Source organism: Chinchilla lanigera, unplaced genomic scaffold, assembly GCF_000276665.1.
Source record: "Chinchilla lanigera isolate Chin_1 unplaced genomic scaffold, ChiLan1.0 scaffold00044, whole genome shotgun sequence".
NCBI lineage: Eukaryota > Metazoa > Chordata > Mammalia > Rodentia > Chinchillidae > Chinchilla > Chinchilla lanigera.
Window position 1 is genome coordinate 11,287,172 of NW_004955445.1, and position 25,589 is coordinate 11,312,760.

General features: G+C 52.4%; 2 protein-coding genes across 3 annotated transcripts in view; both read right to left on the reverse strand.

Moving 5' to 3' along the window:
* The window catches only part of Slc12a5 (solute carrier family 12 (potassium/chloride transporter), member 5), a 38,159-nt gene extending 34,440 nt beyond the window's left edge, over window positions 1–3,719 (reverse strand). For both annotated transcript variants that reach the window (XM_005392390.2, XM_005392389.2), the window contains exon 1: window positions 3,516–3,719. In XM_005392390.2, the coding sequence (XP_005392447.1) occupies window positions 3,516–3,636 (121 nt within the window). In that variant the 5' untranslated portion in view covers window positions 3,637–3,719. The remainder of the gene's footprint in view (window positions 1–3,515) is intronic.
* A 4,609-nt stretch (window positions 3,720–8,328) lies between these two features.
* Window positions 8,329–16,151, reverse strand: Mmp9 (matrix metallopeptidase 9). Its single transcript, XM_005392393.2, has 13 exons — window positions 15,977–16,151; window positions 15,277–15,509; window positions 14,795–14,943; window positions 14,418–14,546; window positions 14,140–14,313; window positions 13,711–13,884; window positions 13,211–13,387; window positions 12,936–13,091; window positions 11,750–12,050; window positions 11,491–11,630; window positions 11,071–11,221; window positions 10,877–10,980; window positions 8,329–8,648 (listed from the first exon to the last, which is right to left on the reverse strand). The coding sequence occupies exons 1-13, from the start codon at window positions 16,115–16,117 to the stop codon at window positions 8,533–8,535; spliced, it is 2,145 nt and encodes a 714-aa protein (XP_005392450.1). The 5' UTR covers window positions 16,118–16,151; the 3' UTR covers window positions 8,329–8,532.
* Window positions 16,152–25,589: the final 9,438 nt, after the last annotated feature.

Here is a 25,589-nt window from a genome sequence, read left to right on the forward strand (position 1 = left end):
GAGGGGGATGAGAGAGAGACAGAGAGAGAGGCCTGTCACCATGGCAACTGCAGCCCCGTTCATAACCAGTTTGTTGCCATGGAGATTCCTAGGGCGCACCTTGGGCTGAGGTACTGGACAGTGAGGTTCTGAGTCCTGGCTTGAGGATGGAGCAACTAGAGAACTCCTTGGACAGAGGAGATCTCCAGATAAGATAGATACATACCAGCAGCAGCATCACCCTTCCCAATTTACATGAGGTTTGGTCTGGGTGAGGCAGACAGTTCTGCCCTTCTGTATCCTAAAAACCAGAAATTTTATGGCTAAAAGGACCCTCACATAGCTTCCTGTCAACTCATCAATGCTAAGTATGAGTAAACTGAGCCTACAAAGGGGAAGTAATGACCCAAGGCCACACCATAAAACCGGAGCTGAGCATGGACAGACTATATCGCAACCTTGCTCCATCCCCTGTCGTAGTTAGCTCCCTGTCCCCCAGTGGAGACCCATCCCAACTCCTTACCAGACCCAGGGCTCTGTCCAGGGTCCTTGGGCACAGTGGAGGTGGGTAAAACATGGGGGGCTAGCTCAGAGTTGTAACAACTGGTGCCAGGTCCAGTTCTATCCAGCCAGGTCGCCAGCATGACCCATGGTACAGGTGTGGGCTGTAGGTGAGGGTTAATGGTAGAGTTGAGGCTTAACTTCTGACTTGCTTCGTTCACCCTTTGTAGGTTGTGTTCCTAGGGATACCTGATCTGGCAGCAGGAAACACCCCAAGGGACAAACAGCACTCCCTTGGCACAGAGCAGAAGATCATGCTCTAACATATGTGCCCTAAAAATCTCCCCCCAACCCTTTCCAGTCTTACATAGGTCTCCTGCCTCCCTTTGGACCCCAGGAAAAGAGGTGGGGAGAACATCTTTTTGGGGTCTAAAGGCTGACACCAGAACAGCTGTGGAAAAGACACCACCAAACACTGAGTTACCCTGGGGATCCCCTGTCTAATTCCCCATGCAATGACCTTCAAGGAGGAGGTGCTTGAAGCTGTTTCAGGGCTTAAGAGGTTAAAAGTCACCTAACTCCTTCTTAAGATGGAATTCAAATGCATTCATGCCCCTGGGTGCCCACTCCACAGATAAACACAGAAATATACACACCAGCATGTCCATCAACAGAAACACAGTACAGTGACACACATAAGCTCTGACTCACTAAGCACCCCACAGGTCATCAGAGCTAGTGTGGGTTGTTCTCTCCTCCAGAATCACACACACACAGCCTCTGCCACCAGCACACAGCATTCTAGACTCACATCCATTTTGTATGCACACCTGCACACCCAAAATCTGGGGGCTGTGTATTACTCTGACTATGCAGAAGCGTGGCAGTGTAGATAGGAAAACTGAGTCATTACTCTGGGACACGGAGGAGGCCATCTTATTCCCAGGCCAGTGTTTAGGAAGTCGGAGGAGAGAAGGCAGGGGAGGAGAAGCAGGAACACAGAGCCATACACTTTTTCACCTGATGACCATTAAGAACTCACTAAATGAGCTGGGCATGGTGGCATATGCCTATAATCCCAGCACTCAGGAGGCTGAGACAGGAGGATTTCTGTGAGTTCAAGGCCACCTGGACTAAAAAGTGAGTTGAAGGCCAGCCTGAACTGCATAGCGTGACCCTATCTCAAAAAGACCACAAAAAAAAAAAAAACTCACTAAATGCCATGCCCTGGGCCTGGAGTCAGACATCAAGATAAAAGGATATGGCCCCTGTATTTGAGATCCTCCAGTGGAGAAGACGTAGGAGTAAGTAACTGCCATCCATCAGGACATGTGCTTCAGTGGGTGGGCCAAAGAGGAATGAACACCTCTGACGCACTGAGGGAAAGGGGAAAGGATTTTCAGAAGAGGTGAGATGAGCTACAACTTACAGGATGAGTAGGCGTTTTCCTGGTTTACAGAGGTGGGGAATGAACACAGATAAACAGACCAGGAGCAGTTAAGCAAAGAGTTCGAAAGGTAGACTAAAGGCTTGGCCTTTATCTACAGTGACAGCTTTTACCTGGAGTTGTGTGTGAGACGGTTAGAGCAAGACTACGAGCAGGGAGACCAGGGAGGAGGGTGTGCTTGTGGCTATCTGAGACATATCTTGGGCTCGGACCAGAATGATAGTGACAGAGGGGAACAGATGTAACTGGACTCAAACCCAGTTTTGGAGATCAGTGTCCAAGACAGGCCAATTGTATTCGGTGAGGAAAAAAAAAAGCAAGTATTGAGAATAGATCCGGATTTCTGATGTCTGAATCTGGACATCTGGCAAGGCCGTTGGTGAAAATGAGAAAAGAAGCAGACAAATTATGGGAAAGATGGAGAGTGGAAAAAGCTCGAAAAATTCGAAAGGTCACATCCAGGAGGCGGTAGGTTCATGGGGCTCGATCCTGGAAGAAGTCCAGGCTTCGATTTGATTTGTTCGTCTATACCATGAGGAGATTCGCCAAAGAAACCCCTAAGAACCACTCAAGGATTTTTGGCATTTAGGTTTGCTCTGGTATGAGTGAGCTCACCTGCGGCTCAGCAGCGACCCCTGGCGGCCCGGGGGGCTACTTCTCCTCCCCTCGCTGGGGCCACTCCAGGCTGCCGCCTCGCTGCTTCCAGACCCGAGGGGCACAAAGCTAGGGAGAGGACCTTTGACAAGTGTCCCCTGCGGGGGGGATCTCGTACACAATCAAGATGCCAGTACTTTACCGAAGGCCAGAAGGAACCTTCCATTTCTCTCTCCCCTATACCCTGCAGGTAACTTCCACTACAAGAGCACAGCACTCGACCCGCAAGGAAGACTCCCCTCATCCCCCAGGGCTGGCTCCCCTCACCCTTCGGGAGCTAGAACAGAGAAGGAGCTAAGTGAGACCCCAAGAATCAGACTGGAGTTCTCTTGGGATGCTCCCTGGCTTTAGGTGCCCAGGATCCAGACTAACTTTCCTGTTTCCAGTCTCCTTCTAGGGATCCCTAGGCGACCGCGGCGCCTGCAGGGAGGCTGAGGATTGCGGGATCGGCCAGACAGCGACGACCCGCTGACCCGGCACCTGGCTCAGCGACTCTGACTCAGGTTTCCTCCCGCCCCCGACCCCACCCCCGACCCTGACCCAGTCCCATCCTCCTGGCCCAATCCCTTCCCGCTGGTCCTTCTCTTTCCTGGCCCCCAAATCGACCTAGGCCCGCCTCTTCCCCTCGGCCCTGGTCCACCCCTTAACTACACAGCCTTCCCCTTCCCTCCGTCCGCGCCCCAGGGTCCCCCTGGTTGGTGCCCGGGACTACTCCCGGCCTCCCCCAGCCCCTCCATCGCTAGATCAGCGGGTCCTGGGCCTCTGGCCCAACCTCCCTCCCTGTGCCCCGCCCACCTCGAGCCTGGCCCCGCCCCTTCACGCTTCCAGAGCCGGAGCCCCGAGTCCTCCCTGGGGACCCCGCCCCCCGAGTGCAGGCCCCGCCCCTTCGCCCGTAGGCCCCGCCCTCCGCGGCCCCGCCCCCTGCGGCCTCTACCTTTGACGTCCTCCCCGGGGAGATAACGCGGGTCAGCGACAGAATGCCTGCGGGACTCGGGGTCAGGGGCTCCTGCGGGCGCCGCCGGGGGCAGCGAGGTGACGGTGAACCTGCGGCTCATGGCGCGGAGAGGGGCCAGAGGCGCGCTGCGGCCCCGGATCGCACAAGTGGCCGCTGCCGGGCTCCGGGCGGGAGGAACCGCGGATCCCCCCAGCCCGCCCGCCGCGCCGCACCGCGCAGGGTCCTAGTGCCCGCTGTGCCCAGCCGCCCTGGACGTGGCCACTTTGCTCCAGGCCCTGCGCTCTCAGTTCCACCCAAGTGCCCGAGAAGCCCACCCAGCTAAGAGTCGTCCTTCATGGGGGCCTAGTGTGTAGCTCCTGCAGACTGCGCCCACCTTTGCTGGTGGTTCTCAGTTGTTTCAGGCAGTGGCGACTGGGGACATAATGGTGAAAGGTATCGCCTGGTTTCTGGCCCTTATGATGTTTGAGTTGAGACCTCACTGATGAGAAGAGCCAGCTAGCCAAGAAACTGGGAGCGAGAGGGAACCTGAACTGTTCAAGAACCAACAAGACGGCCACTGTGTCTGGAACAGAGTGATGAGGACGAGAGTGGTAGAAGATAAAGGGGAGAAGGAGGCAGATCAAATGTTCTTTTGAAGTCTCTGGGGATTCTTTTCTCCTGTTTTTTTTTTTTTTTTGTTTTTTTTTTAATCCTCAAGGAAAACCATTGGAACAAGGGAATGATGTGATACGCTTTATATTTTAACAAGGTCACTCATTCTGGCTGTTGGGTGAGCATACAACTAAAGAAGAGCAGGTGTGGCACCTGGGGAGTCTAGTGAGGAGCCCCCTGGTGGGAGGGGATGACCAGAGTGGCGGCAGTCATGTGATTCCGGACAAGCTCCCAGCTGGACCCAGCAGGACTGCCACGGGGTTGGCTATGGCATCTGATGGAAGGAGAGGGGTACAAGAGAAATCCTGGTGGGAGTGTAGACAGGCAAAACTATTTTGAGTCATATTCACTAAAACTGGATATGCACATACATATCTTTTGATACAACAATTTTACTCCTAGGTATACACTCAAAAGCAGTGGCCTCCCAATGTGCACTAAAAGAAAACATTTATAAGTCTTCATAGTGGCTAGGGTTGTGGCTCCATGGTAGAACACTTGCCTAGCATGTTCGAGGTACTGGGTGCCATCCCCTGTGCCACATACACACACACACACACACACACACACACACACACACTCACAGATATGGCATACACCAAAATCCCAGCACCTGGAAAGCTGAGGCAGGAAGATCATGAATTCAAAGCCAACCTAGGCCACATGGTAAACTCAAGCCCATCCTGGACTGCATAGCAATACCCTGTCTCAAAAAAAAAATTCTTGCCAAGTGTGGTGGTGCACGCCTGTAATCCCAGCACTTGGGAAGCTGAAGCAGGAGGATCGTTGTGAGTTTGAGGCCAGCCTGGGCTACAAAGTGAGCTCAAGGCCAGCCTGAACTGCATAGCGAGACCTTGTCTCAAAAAGACAAAAAAATTCTTCATAATGATGTTATTCATAACAGCCCCAAATTGCAAACCACCCAAATATCTATGAATAATAAACTAGATAAACTGTAGTACATTCACACAATGGAACTCTACATGGTACTGAGAATAAACAATCCATAATTTCCAGAACAATATGGATGAGTCTCACAAATATAACATTGCACACAAAAAAACTAGACACAAAACAGTACTATATACCTTACAACACTATTTAAATAACATGGGCCCGGGATGTAGCTCAGCAGCTGAGCACTTGCCTGGCAAGCACAAGGTACCCACAGAAACAAATAAACAACACAAAAAATAGCCAGTCTATGTGAATTTTAGAAGTAGTGATAGTAGTGAGTTGGGGAGAAACAGTAATTGCAAGAGGCTTTAAAAGGTCTTCTGAGGTGCTGATAATGACTTGTTGCCAGTCTAGGTGCTAGTTACACAGTTGCATTGTTTGTGAAATATACAATGTTGTGGGACAGTGTACACTTGGAGGAGGTGCACTTGTCTACATGCCTATTATATTAAAGTAACATTTCTCCACTGGGGGGACCATGTTACCCATCAGGGGATATTTGGCAGTGTTCAGAAAGATTCTCAGTTATCCCAACTGGAGAGGGTGTGATCCTGACACTCTAAGAGACAGAGGCAAGAGATTGAAAGTCCAAGCCCAGCCTAGGCAACTTAGCGACTTAGTGAGACCCTATCGCAAAATAAAAACTAGAAAAGTGTCAGGGGTGTAACTCAGTGTAAAAGGCCTAGAATCCCCAATACCACCCCGCCCCCAAAAAAGCTATGGGGCTAGACAAGATCACAGGCAATGCGTGAACAGAAGGAAAGGGCACTTTATCATTTAGAGGGTGAGGACAATTCAAACCAGGTGTGATGGCACACGCCTATAATCCCAGCACTTAGGAGGCCGAGACAGGAGGACCTTTTCGAGTTCGAGACCAACCTGAGCTACAAAGTGAAGTCATGGCCAGCCTGAACTTCATAGTAAGACCCTGTCTCAAAAAGACAAAAAAAAAAAAAAAGACAATTCAACCAGTGCAATGGGAGGAGGACCAGTTGTCAAGGGGTCTCAGAGACCAAGCGAAGAAAGAATTTCGGGAGGATGGGCAGGTCAGTTCTGTCGAACATGTGGAGTGACAGTATAGGATGAGCAGAGTGGTTGTGGCATTGGCTGCAGGTCACAGGTGGTTTAGAGACAGTGGTTCCGGTGGCACAATGGGCTGAGAGGAAGGCTGGGTGGTTGAGGGGAGAACGGCAGGTGAGGAAATAGAGATGGTGCATAGAGACCACACATGGGGAAGTTTTACTGTGAATGCAGTGGGATTAGGAAAACGGAGTAGCATCTAGAGGGAGACAGAGGTTCAAAGGGATTTTATTTTTTTGTTTTGTTTTGTTTTTTCTTTTTGAGACAGGGTCTCACTCTTGAGTTCAGGCTGGCCTTGAGCTCACATTGTAGCCCAGGCTGGTCTCAAACTCACAATGATCTTCCTGCCTCAGCCTCCCAAGTGCTGGGATTACAGGTGTGCGCCACCACGCCTGACCTCAAAGGGATTTTAAAGAAACGTATTAAGGAATATTTGTATGCCTAGGGGAGGGGACCAAGAGATAGGAACACCCCAAGACCTTTTGAGGGGAAGTTCCCTTAACTCCTCTTTAAACTCCAAAAAAGATGATCTGAAAGTTCCAAAAGATGGTCAGACCCAAGCCCATCCCCTCTGCCAGCCCACCCATTTGCTCCCTGTCTTGTGCTGTCAAATCCGCACTCCTCCCTCCCTTGGAGTGCTCACCTGTCCTCGTCCAGTCCTCCTCTGCTACCTCGACCGCTCCAGAACCACCCTGCCCCCACTCTGATCCACCCACTACCGCCACATCCTTGAGTAGTTCTGAGCCTTTGCCCTTCTCCCAAGCACCCCTGCTTTTTCTCTTCTCCCAGCATCCGCATCAAGAGCCCAAGGCCACTGCTCACCAGCTGTGGGACACTGGGTGAGCTGTCATTCTCGGAGCCTTAGAGTCTCCTCTGTAGAGAGGGAGTTGGCGATAACGCCAGCAGGGGTATGGGCAAGGGAAGAGTAGTGCCTGCCCCCTTGGATGGTTTTAATTCACAGGATATGGTGCGGGGTCTGGGACGCAGTGCTATGCGCAGTAACTACTGTCATCTCATCTGTGCCCACATTTTACCCAGTGTCTTACTCTGGGGAGCCAAGCTGCTCCCAGTGTCTTATCATGCAAAAAATGTTGTAATCAGTATCTCCTATACGTCATTTCATGCACACTTGCGTGAGCGGTGAGTGGTTCCTTTGGGGAGATTGTCTCATTTGCACAGGAAGCCACTCTTGCTCATCCTTCCTTGGTCAGTTCCAGTTGAGGGTTCATTTTGCCTGGGAAATGCACTCTAACTTCCACCACAATGCACAGAATCACACACACACACACACACACACACACACACACACACACGCGCGCGCGCCATTATCAACAGTAAAGGGGCCAGGCATGGTGGCACACTCAGGAGGCTGAGGCAGGAGGATCTTTACAAATTCGAGACCAGCCTGGGCTACAAAGTGAGCTCAAGGCCAGCCTGAACTGCATAGCGAGATCCTCTCTCAAAAAGACAAAAAAAAGGGGTAAGGATATAGCCCAGCAGTACCAGCGCCTGACCTGCAAGTGCAAGGTCCTGAGTTCAATCCCTGGTACCAAAAAAAAAAAAAAAAAAAAAAAAAAAACAGTTAAGGAATACCTGTTTTTAACTCAAGTGTGATTCCACACCCAGGAGCCATGGGATGACCCTTGTAACTGGGTTGGTCTCTCCAGGGGCAGAGCCTGGAGGCTGGTTTTAGCAGGACACTGTTATACACTGTAAAGTCTGGGGACTAGTGAGAAGTCCTGAAGGGCAGGACCATAGTCCAGTTCATTGTTATCCCCACTGCCCAGCACACAGCCTGGCTCTGTGTAGAGGCTCAATCAACGGTTGAGGGCTGGGGATGCGGCTCAGTGGCACAGCGCCTGCCTAGCAAGCGCACAGTCCTGAGTTCAATTCTCGGTACCAAAAAAGAAAAATCAACCGATGGATAAATACATTTCTTGGTCATTTCTTCATCTGTGAAACAGAAATAATCACATAATACCTTCCTAATAGGAAGGGCTGAATATGCTACTATTTACAAAGAGCCCAAAATATTGGCTGACATATAAAATGCTCTGCCGGTTACATACACACATCTGCACACGCACACCTAAGTAAAAGCTACTTTTACAAGTTAGAGAATCCAAGTTTATTAGAAACATTCTGTCAAAAAAAAAAAAAGAAGGTGTGAAGAGAGGGCCCAGCCCATCTCCACCCCTCCCCACCCTCCCGAAGAGACCACCAGTTTGTATCCGGCAAACGGGCTCCTTCTCCGCTGGGACGGTTCCCCAGGGAACCTGCCTTGCACTGCTGAAGCAGGACGAAAGCCCTAGGTAGGGCACTGCAGGATGTTGTGGGTCACGTAGCCCACTTCGTCCACCTGATTCACTTCATCCCGGAAACTCACTCTCCAGTAGAAGCGGTCCTGGCAGAAGTAGGCTTTCTCTGCAGGGGATAAGCAGGCATGAGAAGGGTGATTCCTACCCTCCCACGTACATCTACAGGGACACGAGCAAGATTTTTACAATCACCCCTCCTGGCTTTTCTGGGTCTTTCCAAGGTTTTTCACCTGACCCTCCATCTCCCCCACCTGCCTGTGAGATGCTAGAGGGCACAGAACCTGGCACACAGTAGGTGCTGTGTATACATTTTATGAATGAATCAGCACATAAATGAATGAATGGCCTATCTTAATGCTCAGAACAATTCATTCAATATTCATTCATTGAGCAAATCTATGTATTCATTCAAAAAATTTTACTGGGAGTGTAGCTCAGAGGTAGAGTGTTTTTCCCTAACATGCACAAGGGCCTGGGTTTGATCTCCAGAAAACCACAAAAACAAATTCCTGAGTGCCTACTATGTGTGGAGCACATGAGAGGCACAGAAATATAGCGGAGAAAAATACAGGCATGATCTCAATTCTTTTGATGCTAAAACGCTCGTGAGGCAAGAGAGACAATTAACCGAGCAAACATGAAAATAAATGGGATTGATTCAGACAGCGGTGGAGGAAATACAAACAAGTGAATAGAAAATGGTGGTCAGAAAAGACCTTTCTGAAATGGTGGCCTTAGCACTGGGACATGACGAAGGGAGAGAGGCAGCCTGGCGACAATTTAGGGAAAAAGCCTTCCAGATAGCGGAACAACTGGCCAAAGGCCCTAAGCTATGAATGACCTTGATCTGCTCCAAGAGCAGGCAGTGTAGGTGGAGCATAGTGAGTGACAGGACAGGCTGGAGCAGATGAGAATACAGAGGTAAAGAAGGGGAAGGGGAGCAGGGCATGATGGCACACGCCTGTAATCCCAGCACTCAGGAGGCTGAGGCAGGAGTATCGCTACGTGTTTGAGGCCAACCTGGGCTACACAGTGAGTTCAAGGCCAGCCTGAACTACACAGTGAGATCTTGTCACAAACATACAAAAAAAAAGAGGAGGAGAGGAAGGGGAGATCGGATTGTATTAGTTTCTTTGACCTTGGAATGGATTTGGAGTCACTCCCAAGACCCAGCCCCTGCAGTCCTGCTTCTAACCTCTCAGGGAATACATTAAAGGTATCGGAAAAACAAAAAACAATTAAAAAAAAAAAAAAAGAAGAAGAAGGGGGTTGAGGATTTAGCTCAGGGGCACAGCCCCTGCCTGGCAAGTGTGAGGTCGTGAGTTTGATTCCCGGTACTGGGAAAAAAACAAAAAACAATAATAAATAAATAAATAAATAAAGGTATTAGTGGGCATGGTGGCACACAGCTATAATCTCAGCATTCTGGGAGGCTGAGGTAGGATCACAACTTCAAGCCCAGCCTGGGCGACTAGACCTAACAAGATCTTCCTCTCTCAAATGATAATAATAATAGTAATAGTAATAATAATAATAAACAAAAGGGTGGGGGTGTAGTTCTGTGTGAAAGCCCTGGGTTCAACCCCAGTACCACAAAAAATAAAATAAAATAAAACATAAAGTCGAGCTTGGTGGCACACATCGAGGAGGGCAAGTTCAAGCCCAGCCTGGGCAGCTTTGAGACCCTGTCTCAGAAAACCATAAATAAAATAAAAGGGCTGGGAATCTAGTTCGGTGTGGCGGCCCTGGGTTCAATTCCCAGTACCGTAACCAAACAAACAAATGTATTGTACAGCCAGTACAGCGTGGACTGGGATGTTTGCAAGAGAGACGGTGACAAATCATAGGTTTTCGTGGTGGAGTCAACAGACCTGGTCAACTGACAGGAGGTAAGCAGTGAAACAAGGAAAGCAAGAATAGCTGTCATCGCCAGTTCACAGTTGGGGAAACTGAGGCTGCGAGTGTAGCAGGACTTGGCCAAAGAAACACACTATGCACTGGTTTATCCCTCACTGTATTCCCAGGGGCAGCACATTGCTCGGCCCTGTGCTTGATAAGGACTGTCTAACAAAGGATGAGCCTGTCGCAAACCACATGCCCTGTGGCATCCTCCAGCTGGGGAGGCAGGAAATCTGGGTCCCAGTCCTGGCTGTGCCCCTGAGTCCCTGTATGACCTGAGGAAGGTCTCTGTCTCTGTCGGTGCTGGGACGTTTGTCTCCATCTCCAAGGGCTCTTTCTCGTTTGCACGGAATCTGGCCAATCCGAGGCAAGGCAGCCTGGCGTGGGCGGTATCTCACAAAGAGACCCTCCCCCGCCCGCACCTGCAGCCCTCACCTCGGTATTGGAAGACGTTGTGCATGTTCAAGGGCACCCCTGAGAACATATGGTCCACCGGAGTGACGCTCTGGGAATCCACCCTCTGCGTCTTCACGTCAAACCTGCAGCAAGCGGCGAGCAGACAGGTGCTGAGCCCGCGGCGGGCGGGCGGCGCCCGGGCTCCCCCTGGCGGCGGCCGTGGTGGTTCTCACCTCCAGAAACGCTCGGTGCTGAAGAGCAGCGCCTTTCCGCCGCCGCGCGAGAGCACCCCGGTGACCTCGGTCACCTCCGAGCCCAGGCCCAGTTTTTCCAGACGCCTTGGGCCCAGCACCGACGCGCCTGTGTACACCCACACTTGGCGCCCTGCGGGGGAGAAAGGTCAAGGTCACGTCGATTTGGGGGCGCTGTGGAGCCTTTTGCTGGTCCCACGTGCTTCCAATCTCCGTGCCCAAGGAGCAGATTCACTGATCGTGCAAAAGGCGCTGAAATTCAGCCCCCATAAACGTGTTCAACTGCGTCCGCCAGGAGGGGGCGCGCTCTTCTAATGTCCTCCGAGCCTCCGGTTACCTTGCGTTGATCCTCCTGGCTGGTGGAGGATGAGCGGCTGTGAAGGGAGAGAGGCGGAAACTAACCCGCGAAGAAGAAAATCTTCTTGGAGAGCGGATCCTCAAAGGCAGAGTCCAGTCTGGCGGGCAGCGCGGGCCACGTGTCGGAAATAAGGAACGGGCCCTGCAGCCGACGCCTTCGGCCCTCAGAAAACCTCCAGTACCGCCTGGGAACCGGACAAAGGCAGGGCGCTGACCCTTCAGCGGAGGGCCAGTGGGCGGGGACGGAGGGACAGGCCCGGCCTCCTCCAACCCCTTCCCCCATCCACGCATCCCGGGGGCTCACCCATCTTTGAAGAAATGCAGATTGTTCCGGATCTCCGCGATGGCGTCAAAAATGTTCACCCTGCAGGGATCGCCCACTGGACCCAAAGACTCCGTAGGGGAGGGAGGGGGGCCCGCCGTGGGGGGACCTGTAGGGCCAGCCGAGGTGGGAGCTGTGGGGCCAGGTGCAGGAGGGCCTGTAGGGCCGGCTGTGGGGTAAACCGTGGGGGCTAGCGTGGGGCAGACGGTCGGGGGAGCGGTGGGCTGCGGTTCACGTGTGGTGCTGGTGGTTGGAGGTCTTGGTTCAGGTTCAGGGCCAGGACCTAGAAAGAAATCCTGGATGAGACACCTCTAGAGTGCAGCTCTCTGTTCCCCCAGATTTCCAGCGAGCCTTGTGCTGTGCACACTCTCCTCATTGAAGAGAAGTCATGAAGTCATTCCCCCAAACGTAGGTGGGTAGCTTCCCCCACACTTGGCATTTATTCAAGCTGTGTTTCTCCGTCCCTGGGCTGCTTCAGGCCCTGGGTCCAGCTCTGCAGACAGAAAATAGGCAGCACCTGCCCTCTTTCCAGGCCAGGGGGCGTGTCTTCTGAATGTCGCCATGACAAACTTAGCGCTGAGAGTTACAACGCCGCATGATTGGCTGGTTTGATCTTCAGCGAAACACTATGAATTAGATTTTCCTCCTCGCCTCATCTCTCTCTCTCTCTGTCCTGCTAGGGGTAGAACCCAGGTCTTCCACAACACACACCAGGCAAGCGTTCTACTGCCAAACCACGTGCTCAGCCCTCAGGATCTCCCTTCACGCCATGTACTAGGGATTGAACCCAAGGGCTTTGCACGGAGCTACAGCGCCAGTGTTTTTTTTTTTGTTGTTGTTTTTCAGAGACAGGGTCTCGCTAAGCTGTTATTTTTTTTTTTTTTCCCGGTACTGGGAATCAAACTCACGACCTCACGCTTGCCAGGTAGGCACTGTGCCGCTGAGCTAAATCCCCAGCCTTCACTAAGCTGTTAAACTGCCCAGGCTCTGTTTGGCCTTGCCAGCCCTCTGAGTCTAGGTTCTTCAGCACTGTCTCCGAGCACTGGCAGGTGACACCAGCACCCAGGTCCTGTCCCAGAGGGATGCTGAGGTCCCAACCCATTCTCTGGTCCTGTGGCTGAGCCACACCCCAACCTCTGCGCCTTCCATCCCTGTCCCACGACCTCACCATAGAGATGTTGGATGCCCTTCACATCATCCTCATGCAGTGGGGAGCCCTCGAGGAAACGGTACATGGGGTACATGAGCGCCTCTGGCACTGAGGAGTGATCTAAGCCCAGCGCGTGGCCAAACTCGTGGGCTGCCACAAGGAACAGGCTGTATCCTGGGGGAGAAGGAGAGCCTGAGATGAGAGCACCAGGGCAAGCCCTCCGCCCCGGATACGCCGTCACCATCACTGTGGGGACCACAGCCACAGCCCACGAGCCTCAGCACCCCGCCCACCTTGGTCTGGGCAGAAGCCCCACTTCTTGTCGGTGTCGAAGTTGGAGGTGGTGGCACACCACAGGCGCCCATCCCGGCGACCCTCAGTGGTACAGGACGAGTATTCCTTGCCCAAGAAGACAAAGGGGAAGACGCACAGCTCCCCGGCCGAGTTGCCGCCAATCACAGTCGCGTCGGCTGGGGAGACCCAGGGCCTTGGGTGAGCCGGGTGGGTGGGTACAATAAGGTTGGGCAGGGGACGGGGGCGGGGGGCGGCTGGAGTCCTGGTGGCCTATTTTTAAAGCCTAGGGGGCGCTGTGGTGCCGTCTAGACCCGAAAACTTGCTGCAGAGCCGGACGCCAGAAAGCATCGCGGTGCAGGTGCAGCATTGGAAACCAGGATGTGAGGATGGTGGGCGCAGGAGGAGCGGGGGGACCAAACGATGAGTGTGGGAGAGTCTGGTTGCGGGGACCAGTGCGGGGCAGGGCAGCGGGGCTGAAACTGCAGGCGGGGACCGGTACCTCGAGTGGGACAGAAGCCATAGAGCTTGTCCTGGTCGTAGTTGGCGGTGGTGGCGCACCAGCGGTAGCCGTCGGAGCGACCCTCGGTGGTGCAGGCGGAGTAGGAGCGGCCCTCGAAGATGAAGGGAAACACGCAGGGCTTGCCATCCCCGTTGCCGTGCTGGGTGTAGAGTCCTGGGGAGGCCACACCATTACTCCCCAGTGCCACCGGCTGTGGACCCCCGGACCGACTGCAGCCCATCCTTGCCGTCTTCCTCTCGCAGATAAGGAAACTAAGCCCCGAGTGACTTACAGGCCACACAGCAAGCACGAGGGGCAAAGGGGTTTAGAAACAAAGCCACACACACACACACACACACACACACACACACACACACACACCCCGGTGGTGGCACCCGTCCCGGCTTCTCGCCGCAACCCCACACTCACTCTCGCTGGGGCAGAACCCGAACTGGCGGTCGGTGTCGTAGTGGGCCGTGGTGCTGCACCAAGGCGTGTTGTCCGTGCGGCCGTCGGTGGTGCAGGCGGAGTAGGAGCGGCCGTTGAAGGTGAAGGGGAAGTGACAGGGTGCTCCGTTTGCGTTTCCATAGTAGGTCGGAACCACTGTGGGCAAAGGGGACCCGTGTCGGGGTGGCTGGCAGCGGGTGTGAGGGGGAAAGGGACGTGGAGAGGGAGGAGAGGGGCTCCGAGGTGGCTCAGGATCTCACCGACGCCTTTGCCCAAAGACCACAACTCGTCGTCGTCGAAGTGGGCGTCTCCTTGAATGCCGGGACCAGGGGGAAAGGCGTGGGCCAGGAGCCCGTCCTTCCCATCGAACGGATACCCGTCTCCGTGCTCTGCAAAAGCGCGTGGAGAGGAAAGGGCTCAGCTGGGCGCTGTTGCTGCCGCTCAAGCGCGCGGAGTCCCGCGGCTGGAGTCCCCCGCGCAGCCTCCAAGCCCCGCGCCGCGCCGGAGGGGGCGACAGCAGGGCGGGCGGCGGCCAGGCTGGAGACGGCAGGAGAGAGCTGGCGCGCTGCCCGCTCCGCGCTCTCCGCGCCCCTCCCTCCCACGCCCTCGTTCAGGAGTCTGGCTTTCCGGTGCTGACCCGCGACGCCAAACTGGATGACGATGTCTGCCTCGCGACCGTACACACGCGTGAAGGTGAGCGGTGTCACTGCGCTCCACGCCGCGAAGGCGCGCGCAAAGGCGTCGTCGATCACGTCGCGCGGCAAGTCTTCCGAGTAGTTTTGGATCCTGTCGGGCAAAAGCAAGGGGAACGAGGTCACAGTGGGAAACGGGCGGGGCGGCGGCGGCACTCCAGGTCTCAGAGCTGGCGGCAGACACAAAGCTCCCTGCGGACCGTGCTTTCGCCTATAAGGTGTAACCCCCACGCCCCATATGCGTTCTCAAATGGCCCCTGTAGGAGGACTTGGACTGCTACAACCACTTCCCCAAAGGGCAAACCGAGGCTCAGAGGTGGGGCGGTATATTAAGTAGTGAATCCCCGACCGCCCGAGGATATTTCATTCTCCCTGCGCGGGCGTGGCCAGCCGTCTCAGCCCCACGCCTCCCAGCGCAGCTGCTCACCAGTATGTGATGTTGTGATGGTGCCACCGGAGGTCGCCCTCGAAGGTCTGGAATTTGCCCACGTCTGGGACCCCGCAGCGTGGGGTGCGGATGGCCTTCAGCGTGGCGCTGTCCAGCTCACCCGTCTCGGGCAGGGACAGCCGCTTCTGAAGGCGCAGCAGGGCAGGCCCCAGCGTCTTGTTCCCACCGTGTATCTCAGCCACGTTAGTGTAACCATAGCGAAACAGGTATTCCTGTGGATGGAGGGCAGAGGTGTCCCAGAGCCCGGACGCCCTTTCTTGGTCCTCCTAGGCGCTCGGGGATGGTCAATGAGCCATTAACCCCGGAACGCCAGCGCTTCCTTCCCTCCTGCAGACACACCCTCAGACCCTTCCCACCCTGATGCCTCCAGCCCACGCCTAGCAGAGGACCCTTGAGTTTGCCCCTGCTCATTCCCAACCTGTGCCCACCCAGAACCTTCCAGTGCCCTCCCCCTCACTACTTCCCATTGTCCACCTAGGAAACCCATATTGCGCATCCTGGCCACCACTGCCCAGAGCCTCTGCAGAGCCCCAGTGCCTTACCCTGGACACCCCTGTTCCCCAGACATGCCCACCACTCCCCACAACCCGAAAGCATCTCTGAGGCCCCATGCCCTCTCAGGCATATGGACACCTTCCTGACCAGCCCTCCCCAGCTCTTGACTGTGGCCCTTCCCTACCTCTGCCAGCTGGGTGTCGGTGAGACTGGAGCTTTTCAAATCTCTGGGGAAGACCACCAGGGTAGGCTGGCGCCTTTGAGGGGCGGTAGAACACCAGCCGACCACCAGGAGCACCAGGACCAGGGGCTGCCAGGGACTCATGGTGAGGGTAGCAGTGTCTGGCTGCAGCGGCCCTTTCAGGGGCCTTAAGAAGGCACCAGCCCTGAATCAGTGACCCCGCCCCCCTCCCGCGGGTGCTGACTCAGGGCATGGGGGTGTGTGCGTGTGTGCGCGCATCGTTGGACAGCCACAGCATTAAAAGGCAAAGAAAGAGCTTACACCATCTCCTCCTCTCCCCGCTGCTCACAGTGACCACTGCCTAGCTGGGCAGGACCCCAGAGCCGCAGGAAACCACAGGTGCCCAGAGGAGGGGCTGGTTTTGCAAACTGCAGAGTTTGTAGAAGAGGGGGAAGGCTAGAGGACGCCCTCAGCCCTCCATCAGCAGGGCCCAAGTGGTCAGCTAAGAAAAGGCTGGAGGATTCCCTGAGGCCTCTTTCTAGCAAGTCCCTGAGATCCCCAGGCCCAACCTCATCCTTCTGCAACACCCTCTCCCTGGCCAGACCCCCACCACCACCCCTGCACACAGTCCAGCCTCATCCCCGCGCTCCCCCCCGGCAGCCTTCTTTGACTCAGCTTCCTCTCCCATCCATCTGGGGTGGAAGGAGTGGGCTCTTCGAGGCAGGAAGTGGGCAACTCCACCGGGGCAAGCCCCTGACTTGGCGCAGCAAAGGGAAGAACCTGCAGCATCTGTAAACCAGCAGAGGCGGCTCCACGCTCTTGCTTCAAGGCCTCCGGCAAATGTCCTCATCACTCTGGATTTGTTTCCTCAGCTGTAATAAATGGACCTTTTGTCCCTAAATTAATGTATGGGCAAAATGAGATCAAGCACACAAATTGCTTAGTGTAGTGTGTGTTGTAAGCCCCCAGTAGATGATGATGACTGCTTTTAATTACTGAGCCCAAGATGAGGATGGCCACCTGGAATCCCATGACTGGGGTCTGGGGCTCTAAGCTGCCATGTGACCTGGAGAAAGTGCCTTCTTTGGGAGCTCTGGATTTTTAAACTGCCCTTTCCCTCCTTCAGCCCTGCTCTGTCCAATGCGAGCTTCAGTGCCAATTATTACTTCAGCCAATAACCAGCAGCCTCCCTCCTTCCCTTCCAGCCAGCTTGCCCATGTGTGATGGGGCTGATACTTGCTTTCCTCAAGGCCTTATTTGGGAAGAGCAATAATAGCAGTTCAACCTGTACTTAAAGGGCCTACTATGCGCCAGGCACTTTGCACACCTTACCTAATAAATGCATCTGAGATGAAAATTATTTCCCTTTACAGGAAAATAGATGCTCTGAAGTGTCCCGAATAATGAACGTCTGCTCTGTAGTCACTCAGTCCTGAATTTCAATCCCAGCGCTGCCCGCCATTAAATGGTGAATGTTTAAATACACATTTTAAAAATGTATTACAGTAAAAGACACATGGCCATTAACCTCCCTCAAAATACCCGACATATTTCAAACACACTTATCTCATCATTCTTGCCTTGTTCTGAAGCAGTTCTGGAAGTACTCTTTCATGAATATTGTTAGTTGAGCCATCATGGCTGCCTTGATGTCCTGAACGGATTCAAAACATTTATATCAATTTTGGTCAAGGCGATATGTCCTCACCTACCTCATTGACAAGATCTGGCACCGTGTGACTTCTGGGTCTTCCCCAAAGTCAAAATGACAGTGAAAGGTAAATGTTTTGAACTGATTCAAAACATTAAAGCAGCCACAACAGCACAACTAAAGACCCAAAGAGAACTTCCAGAACTGTGTGGAAGTCTTGGTTGCTGTGGACTTTGGAAAGTAAATGGATTGATCCACTGATAAGATCATAATTTGATGGCATTATTTGGAGGTGATAAAAACAGGAGATGGGTCTAATTGAAGGTGGTCACAAGAGAGTAAGCTTGACGATGGTATCTAGTTCCCAGCCCCTTCCACGCTGGCTCTTTCCCTCTCTCTGCTTCCTGGCTGCCACGAGGTGAGCAGCTTTTGTCTATTGTGCCCTCCCACCATGATGTTTCTGCCTTGGCACCAGTCAACCATGGACTGAATACTCTGAAACTGTAAGCCAAAACACCTCTTTCCTCCTTCAGAAGTTGTTTTTCTTAAATGACCAATACAAGCACTGTGATAGACGTGGGTTTTTGGTGGTTTCTTTTTTTTTGTTTTTTGTTTTTTGTTTTTTTTTTTTTTGGTCTTTTTGAGACAGGGTCTTGCTGTGCAGTTCAGGCTGGGCTTGAGCTCACTTTGTAGCCCAGGCTGGTCTTGAACTTGCAATGATCCTCCTGCCTCAGCCTCCCGAGTGCTGGGATTACAAGTGTGCGCCACCACACCCGGCGTGATAAACTCTTTATAAGCCTCTCAGTTCATCTTCACCACCTGTGAGGTAGATCTGATGAGTAACCCTTCCCTTTTCAGAAGAAGAAACTGAGTCTCAGAGCAGTTAAGGAACTTGCTTCTGATCACATAGTGAGTCAATGCACAGAACTACAATTCAAGCCTCCCGCTGCCTAGTTTTTTTATCTTTATTATTATTTACAGGGATCTGAGAAGACGATCTATATGTGGAGGATAAAGGGGATGAGTTAGGGAAAAGAGTTGGACCCTTTTCCTCTGATCTTTTGCTACCCACCAAAGATAAGAGAGGAGGCTCAGACTTTTGGGGAATCATATACTAATATAGGAAACCGTACGGGACTATATTTCAGACTTGGGAGTATTGGGTCAAATAACGGTATGATTTTAGAGATGGAAACATCATACAAGATCCTGCAATCCAGGAGATCTTCATCTGCATGCTAAGCACATGCTGCACCATGGAGGTACACATCCAGCGCCCCCTGCCATTTTACAGATGAAGACATGGAGGCAGATGTGGGATTTAGGTGAATCTGTGAACTACACCCACCTTGCCCCCAATTGTACAGAATATGTCATACCTATGCATGCATGTCACATTCCTCAAACTTGACACTCTGGGTGCTTGAGGCTGAATCGCTTTTTTTTTTTTTTCTTTTGGGTTCTTTCCCAGTACCAGGAACCGAACTCATGACCTTGCGCTTGCCAGGCAGGCGCTGTGCCGCTGAGCTAACTCCCCAGCCCCTCGCCCTTTGTTTTGAGGAGCCATCCTACACATTGCGGGATATCTAGCAGCATCCTCAGCCGTTCGTCACACAAGGTGCCAGTAACACCTCCCCCTGCCAGTTGTGACAACCAGAAATGTTGCCAAACATTGCCAAATGTCCTCTGGGTGAGTGGGAGGGGAAAAAAACCACTGGTAATGTTGATTTTTCTTTGTAAAGGCTCCAAAACTTCCATTACATACTCAGAGATTGATGATGATCCTTAGACCTTCAGAGATTATTTACTCAACAAATCCTTGTTGAGTTTTCTGAGCCAGGCATTGTGCTAAGAATTGTGACGAGAGTAGGGACCAAGACAATCTCTGTCCCACTTGTACGTGGAGCTGAGTATCCAGGAGTAGAGAAAATGCATGGGTGACTGATTAAGCACTAGAGAGACAGACGCCACAAAATAAAGTGTCCTTATCTACTCCCTTTATCTCCATTTCGCAGCTGAGGAAACTGGGGCCCAGGGTGATCACAGAGCAAGACCGGGACAGTGTGTAGGTGCCGACATTCAAATCTCAGCTCTTCCACTGACTTGCTGCGGGCCTGAGCAATTGACATAACCCATCAGCACCTCAGTTTTCCCCCCTCTATAAAATACGGGTAATACTAGCGCTTTCTTCACGGGGATGTTGAAAGGATGGCGGGCTAACAGATGAACGGGCCTGGTGCACGGGAATAGTGTTTGCTGCTCCTGATGGTGATCACCTTGGCCCAGCTGGCTGTTCTGAGCACTGAAGAGCAGGGAGAGAGCACCCAGCCGGGACCCCCAGGGTTTAATTTCTGGAGCCCATCTAAGTAAGAACCCTCCTTTCTCCACCCTCCAGCTTCCTTCTTTACCCACCTTGCTTCCCAGCCCCCATCGGGGAACTTGGGGGAAGCTCGGCTTTCAACAGGGCAGTGGCAGGAAGTGGTTCTGTTTACCACATCCCCTTCCCCACTTCCCCAGCGCCCCTCCAGTGCCACAACAGAGCTTAGCCAAGGCCCGGGGAGAGGAGGCAGAGGTCAGGATACACCCCCAGCAGGCCCCCCAGTAAGCATGACCTCCTGGCCAGGACTCTGAACCCCTCGTGCAGGTAGGAGTTCCACCAGGATGAGGAGAGGGGGCTGACTCCAGAGCCCTGAGTCACCAGGGGATGACAAAGCCCTGCAGGCTGCTATTAATAACTCCAGGCTCTCAGACAGGCCAGGGGTCAGCCTCATGAGATGAGGAACCTCATCCTCTGTCCAGGATGGGGAACTCCAAGCCTGTTTCTCCCAAACCTGCCAGAGAGGGGAGGCCTGAGAGGCCCTGGCAGGATGTGGGGGAGACACTCCCACTGTCTGGGATGAAGCAGAAAGATGTGTACGCAGAAGACATTGCCTCGGGGGACAGCATCACTCAGTACGGGCCCCTCCCCCAGCTACAAACACCTGCCATCCGTAGCCGGAGGGGTGGTAATTCCCACAGTGACTCTTAGAGTCCCTAATGACACTAAGTCACGTCTCCTATGTATCTGTGTGGAACACCTTCAATAGAGAAGTCAGAGTTTGGAATTGAACAACTTGGGTTCACAGTTCAGCTTCTACCATTTACTGGCTATGTGACCTCAGGCAAATCAGTTTACCTCTCTGTGCCTCCACTTGCTCATCTGTAAAATGGGGGGGGTATAGATGTGTGCCTCAGTGGTGTAGGGTTGTGCTTCGCATGCACAAACCCTTGGGTTCGATCCTGGTGCCAGGAAAAGACCCCCGAAAAATAAAATATGGAGCCGGGCGTGGTGGCGCACGCCTGTAATCCCAGCACTCGGGAGGCTGAGGCAGGAGGATCATTGCAAGTTCGAAGCCAGCCTGGACTACAAAGTGAGCTCAAGGCCAGCCTGAACTGCATAGGGAGACCCTGTCTCAAAAAGACCCAAAAAAATAACATAAAATAGGGAAAAGAAACAGTCCTCATTTCAAAGTGGGAACAGAGATTATGCCTTGCCAGTTTTCGTTACTGTTTGTTGTGGTGGTTTGGCTTGTTTGGAGTTTTGAGACAGGGTCTTGCTATATAGCCCAGGCTACCCTTGAACTTACTATTTATGGCCCAGACTTGCCCCTCACTCCTTCTGCCTCAACCTCCCACGTGCTGGGCTTACAGGCGTGCGCCACCATACACGCTGCATTGCAGGCTTTTAGCATAACGTCTGGCACATAGCAGGTATGCAAAAGGAGAAAGAAAAGAAAGACAATTAGCTATGATGAGTCCAGCACTTAGCATTCTTGCTTCACCTGCACAAGGTAGCGGTCAGGATTCCATTTTACTAGTGGGGAAACTCCGAGCTCAGGGATTTGCACAACTGTATATGTCTAGGGCTAAACTGCTTTACACTGTTCAGTGTTACACAGCTGGCAAATGACAGAGCTCTTCCTAGGCCTTCTGACTCCAAACCCCGTGATAAGATCAGGTCACAGCTCTGGCAAGAAGGAAGTCAGTGGGGGAGGCAGTCGAGGGACACAGAAGGGAGGTTGCTCAGAAGCCAGGCCTGAGGGGGCTAAGCCTAGGAACCAACAGTGGGAACCAAGGTGGGGCATTTGGCTGGGCTCTGTAGGGGAGAAAAAAGGTGAGGATTTTATAAAAAGAAAGGAAAATAAAAGAGTAAGGTAGCTGGAAGGGTCAGAGAACAGTCAAGTGGAGTTTCCTGTAAGGCCACAGGGCGCTGTGTCCAGGAAGGGGCTGTGGTGGTGAGGGACAGATGCGGGAATGGAGGGGTTAGGGAGCGGGTGTGAGACGCGTGCCTTCAGCATCCAACTGCCCACTGGCAGGTAAGAAGACGCTTAGGGTTCCAGCCACAAAGGTGCAGTCCCAAAACACACATTTAAAAGGCTGTTTTTAACCGGGTGTGGTGGTACATGCCTGTAAGCCCAGCACTCTGGAGGCTGAGGCAGGAGGATCGATGTGAGTTCAAGACCAGTCTGCACTACATAGCAAGACCCTGTCTCAAAAAAAAAAAAAAGTTGGTTTTTTTTGTTTTTTTTTTTTTTTTTTTTCTCCGGTACCGGGAACCGAACTCACAACCTTGTGCTTGCCAGGTAGGCACTTTGCCACTGAGCTAAATCCCCAGCCCCTAAAAAAAAAAGTTGTTTTTGATGTTTGAGAAAAAAAGAAAAAACTCAAAGTGGCCGTTAGGAAAAAGAAAGAAGGAAAAAAAAAGAAAAAGGAAGAAAAACAAAGGTATGAACTCAGCAGGACGGGTTTATTTCAGAACGAACTTGAGAGGGACCTGGCTGGCACTTAAACCAGACCGGTGACCTTTGCACAGGCTATGAGCTCTTTCAGAGGGTCATGAGCATAAAGGCGTGCTGTGAAAGGAAAAAGTCCAAATGGGACTTCGGAGGGGTGAGTTCAGAGGAAAGGAGCCGAGGCACCGGCCAGGGACAAGGCTTGAGAAAGGACCGGGAGTGCTGGTTGCTTGTCAGGAGCACGGCTGAACCGTGATGGGGTTTGTGGGTTGTACCTGTGTGTCCCGGGCCTTAGTCACCTCTGAGTATGCACCTTTAGCAGATGTAAAAGCATAGCAGGGTGGAAGAGGTTTAAAATGGTCTCTGGTGAGCCTAGGATGGCAGTGGCCAGACTCCTTCAGCGACCCGCCTAGGGGCTGGGGATTTATGCTCATCTTTTTTTTTTTTTTTTTTTTTGGTTTTTCTCCGGTACCGGGAACCGAACTCACGACCTTGCGCTTGCCAGGCAGGGGGCTGGGGATTTAGCTCAGTGGCACAGTGCCTGTCTGGCAAGCGCAAGGTCGTGAGTTCAATTCCCAATACTGGGGGAAAAAAAAAAAAAACCACAGTGACTGGCCTGCAAACAAATCAGCCCTCAGTTGCACTTCCTTATATGGCCATTTCAGAGTTTAGAGTTGTTTCTCTCTGGGAGACCCTGAAAGAAGGGTACTACCAGCTCAGTGCTGCGCGCCTGTAATCCTGGCACTCAGAAGGCTGAGGCAGGAGGATTGTGCTGAGTTTGAGGCCAGCCTGGGCTACATATCAAGACCTTGTCTTAAAAACAAAAAAGAAAGAAAGAAAGAAAGAGAGAGAGAGAGGAAGAGAAAGAAAGAAAGAAGGGAAGGCACCATATTTTCAGTGATCACAGTCCCTAAAGGTCTAAATCTAGCTGTGTTGGCAGTGGGCAGGAAGTAGAGGAGGCCTTAACTGTCAGAGAATCCAAGGTTACCCGTTCTGTGTGCTGGGGAATGAAAGGGAAGAGCCCAGGGGAATGGCTCAGGAGCGGGGGCGGGTCCACACAGCACTCGGGCAACTGGAAACAGATTTCCATCCTTTTATAAACCAGGTTTAAGCCCCTACTCCTGGCCTGGCATACTTCTTATACGTCTTCCAGTGTAGTGTTTCTCAAACAGCAGCGGCCCCCCAAAGGGAACTTAGCAGAAACATGATTTTTTTTTGAGACAGGGTCTCACTATCTAGCCCAGGCTGGCCTCGAACTCACTCAGCCCTCCTGCCTCAGCCTCCAGAGTGCTGGGATTACAGGCATGTGCCACCACGCCTGACTCAGAAACGTGAATTTTGAGTGTGGTGCTCGCCCATAATCCCGGCACTCTGAGAACCTGGAGCAGGAGGATCGCAAATTCAAGCCCAGTCTGGACAATTTAACCACTTGGTGAGGCCCTGAGGCAAAATAAATATAAAAAGGGCTGGGGATATAACTCAGTGTTCAGGTCCTGAGTTCAGTCTCAGTAGCAAAAAAAAGAAATTCAACTTTTTACCTGCTGCCACCCCTGGTAGCAGCTCTGGGATGAGGCCCAGCAATATTTCCCCAAGCCTGCCAAGTAATTCCGGTGCAAGCTCACACTGAAACCTCTGATTTGGTGCAGCCTCATCCCTGCACTGAGAGGGTGGGGCCAACCTCATTTTCTTCTCTCCATTTCCAGATGAGGAAACCAAGGCATAGACAGATGGAGCCCCTTGCCCAAAAATCACACAGCTAGTACCAGTATCAGGTGGCAATCCAGGTCTTTCTGACTATAAAGCTGGGACTCCTCACAATGTTACAGCTAGAAATGACATTCAAATATTTTAACATCTTGGATCTCTGGAACCCTGACCTTAATTGATCTAATCCAGGAGTCCAAGGATGGGCTTGTGCTAGATAACTGGGCACTGAGTTTAAAGCAGCTCCTCACTGGACATGGAGGCACACGCCTGTAATCTTGGCATTTGGGAGGCTCAGGCAGGAAGATGGCTACAAGTTTGAGGCCACCTTGGGCTACATAGTGAGTTCAAGGCCAGCCTGAGCTACAAAGCAAAACCCTGTCTCAAAAAAAAAAGCCACACCTATAGTAAAAGGGGAGAGGCCCCTGTGTATGACAGCATGTGCCTGTAATCCTAGCTACTCAGGAGGGTGAAAGGAGGATAGCATACACATGCAGAAACGCCAAGTGGGTTAGAGGACTATTTCAATATTTTCTTTTCTTTTTTTTTTCTTTTTTAAATGGTGCTGGGAAGGACCAGATATATAGCTCACCTGCACAAGCGCCTGCCTGGCAAGCAGAAGATGCTCAGTTCAATTCCTAGTACCAAAAAAAGAAAAAGAAAGCTGGGGGTGGTGGCACATGCATGTAATCCCAGCACTTGGAAGGCAGAAGCAGGAGGATCTTTATAAATTTGAGGCCAGCCTGGGCTACAAAGTAAGCTCAGGGCCAGCCTGAACTGCATAGCAAGACCCTGTCTCAAAAAGACAACAAAATAGTGCCAGGAATCAAATTCAGGACTTTCACTTGTCAGGCAGGCACTTGTGCTGCTGAGCTATATCCCTGGCCCCTCAATATTTTCATAATGGCTGCTGCTGTACCAGTGCATGTCAGCTGTCTACTAAATCTTATTCTAGGAGATTACAGAAGCCTGCATAGAGCAGGGGGTCTGGAGTCCATACAACCCCAAAGAAAACATAGGTACAGCGAGCATCTTATGGGAGGAAATACCTGTGCAGCAATGCTTCTCAAATTGAAATCACATTAGAATCACCTGGGATTGTCTTTTCATTTGTGGCAATGCTGGGGAGGGGACCCAAAGCACACTGAGCTAGACGAATGCTGTACCACTGAGCTGTACCCACAGGCTGCCACTTGGGATTTGCTTTTTGGTTTGTTTGTTTGTCTTTTTGAGACAAAAAAAGCTATGCAGTTCAGGCTGGCCTTGAGCTCACTTTGTTGCCCAGGCTGGTCTCAAACTCGCAAGGATCCTCCTGCCTCAGCCTTTGGAGTGCTGGGAGTGCTGGGATTACAGCTGTGCGCCACCACTCTCTGCTGGGGTTTGCTTTTGATTAGTGACGCCTGAGTTTCACCCTGCTTCTCTTTAGATTCTAACTTCCTTGGTCTGGGGTGCAACCAGAGTACTGGGTTTTGTTTTGCTTTGTTTTAGA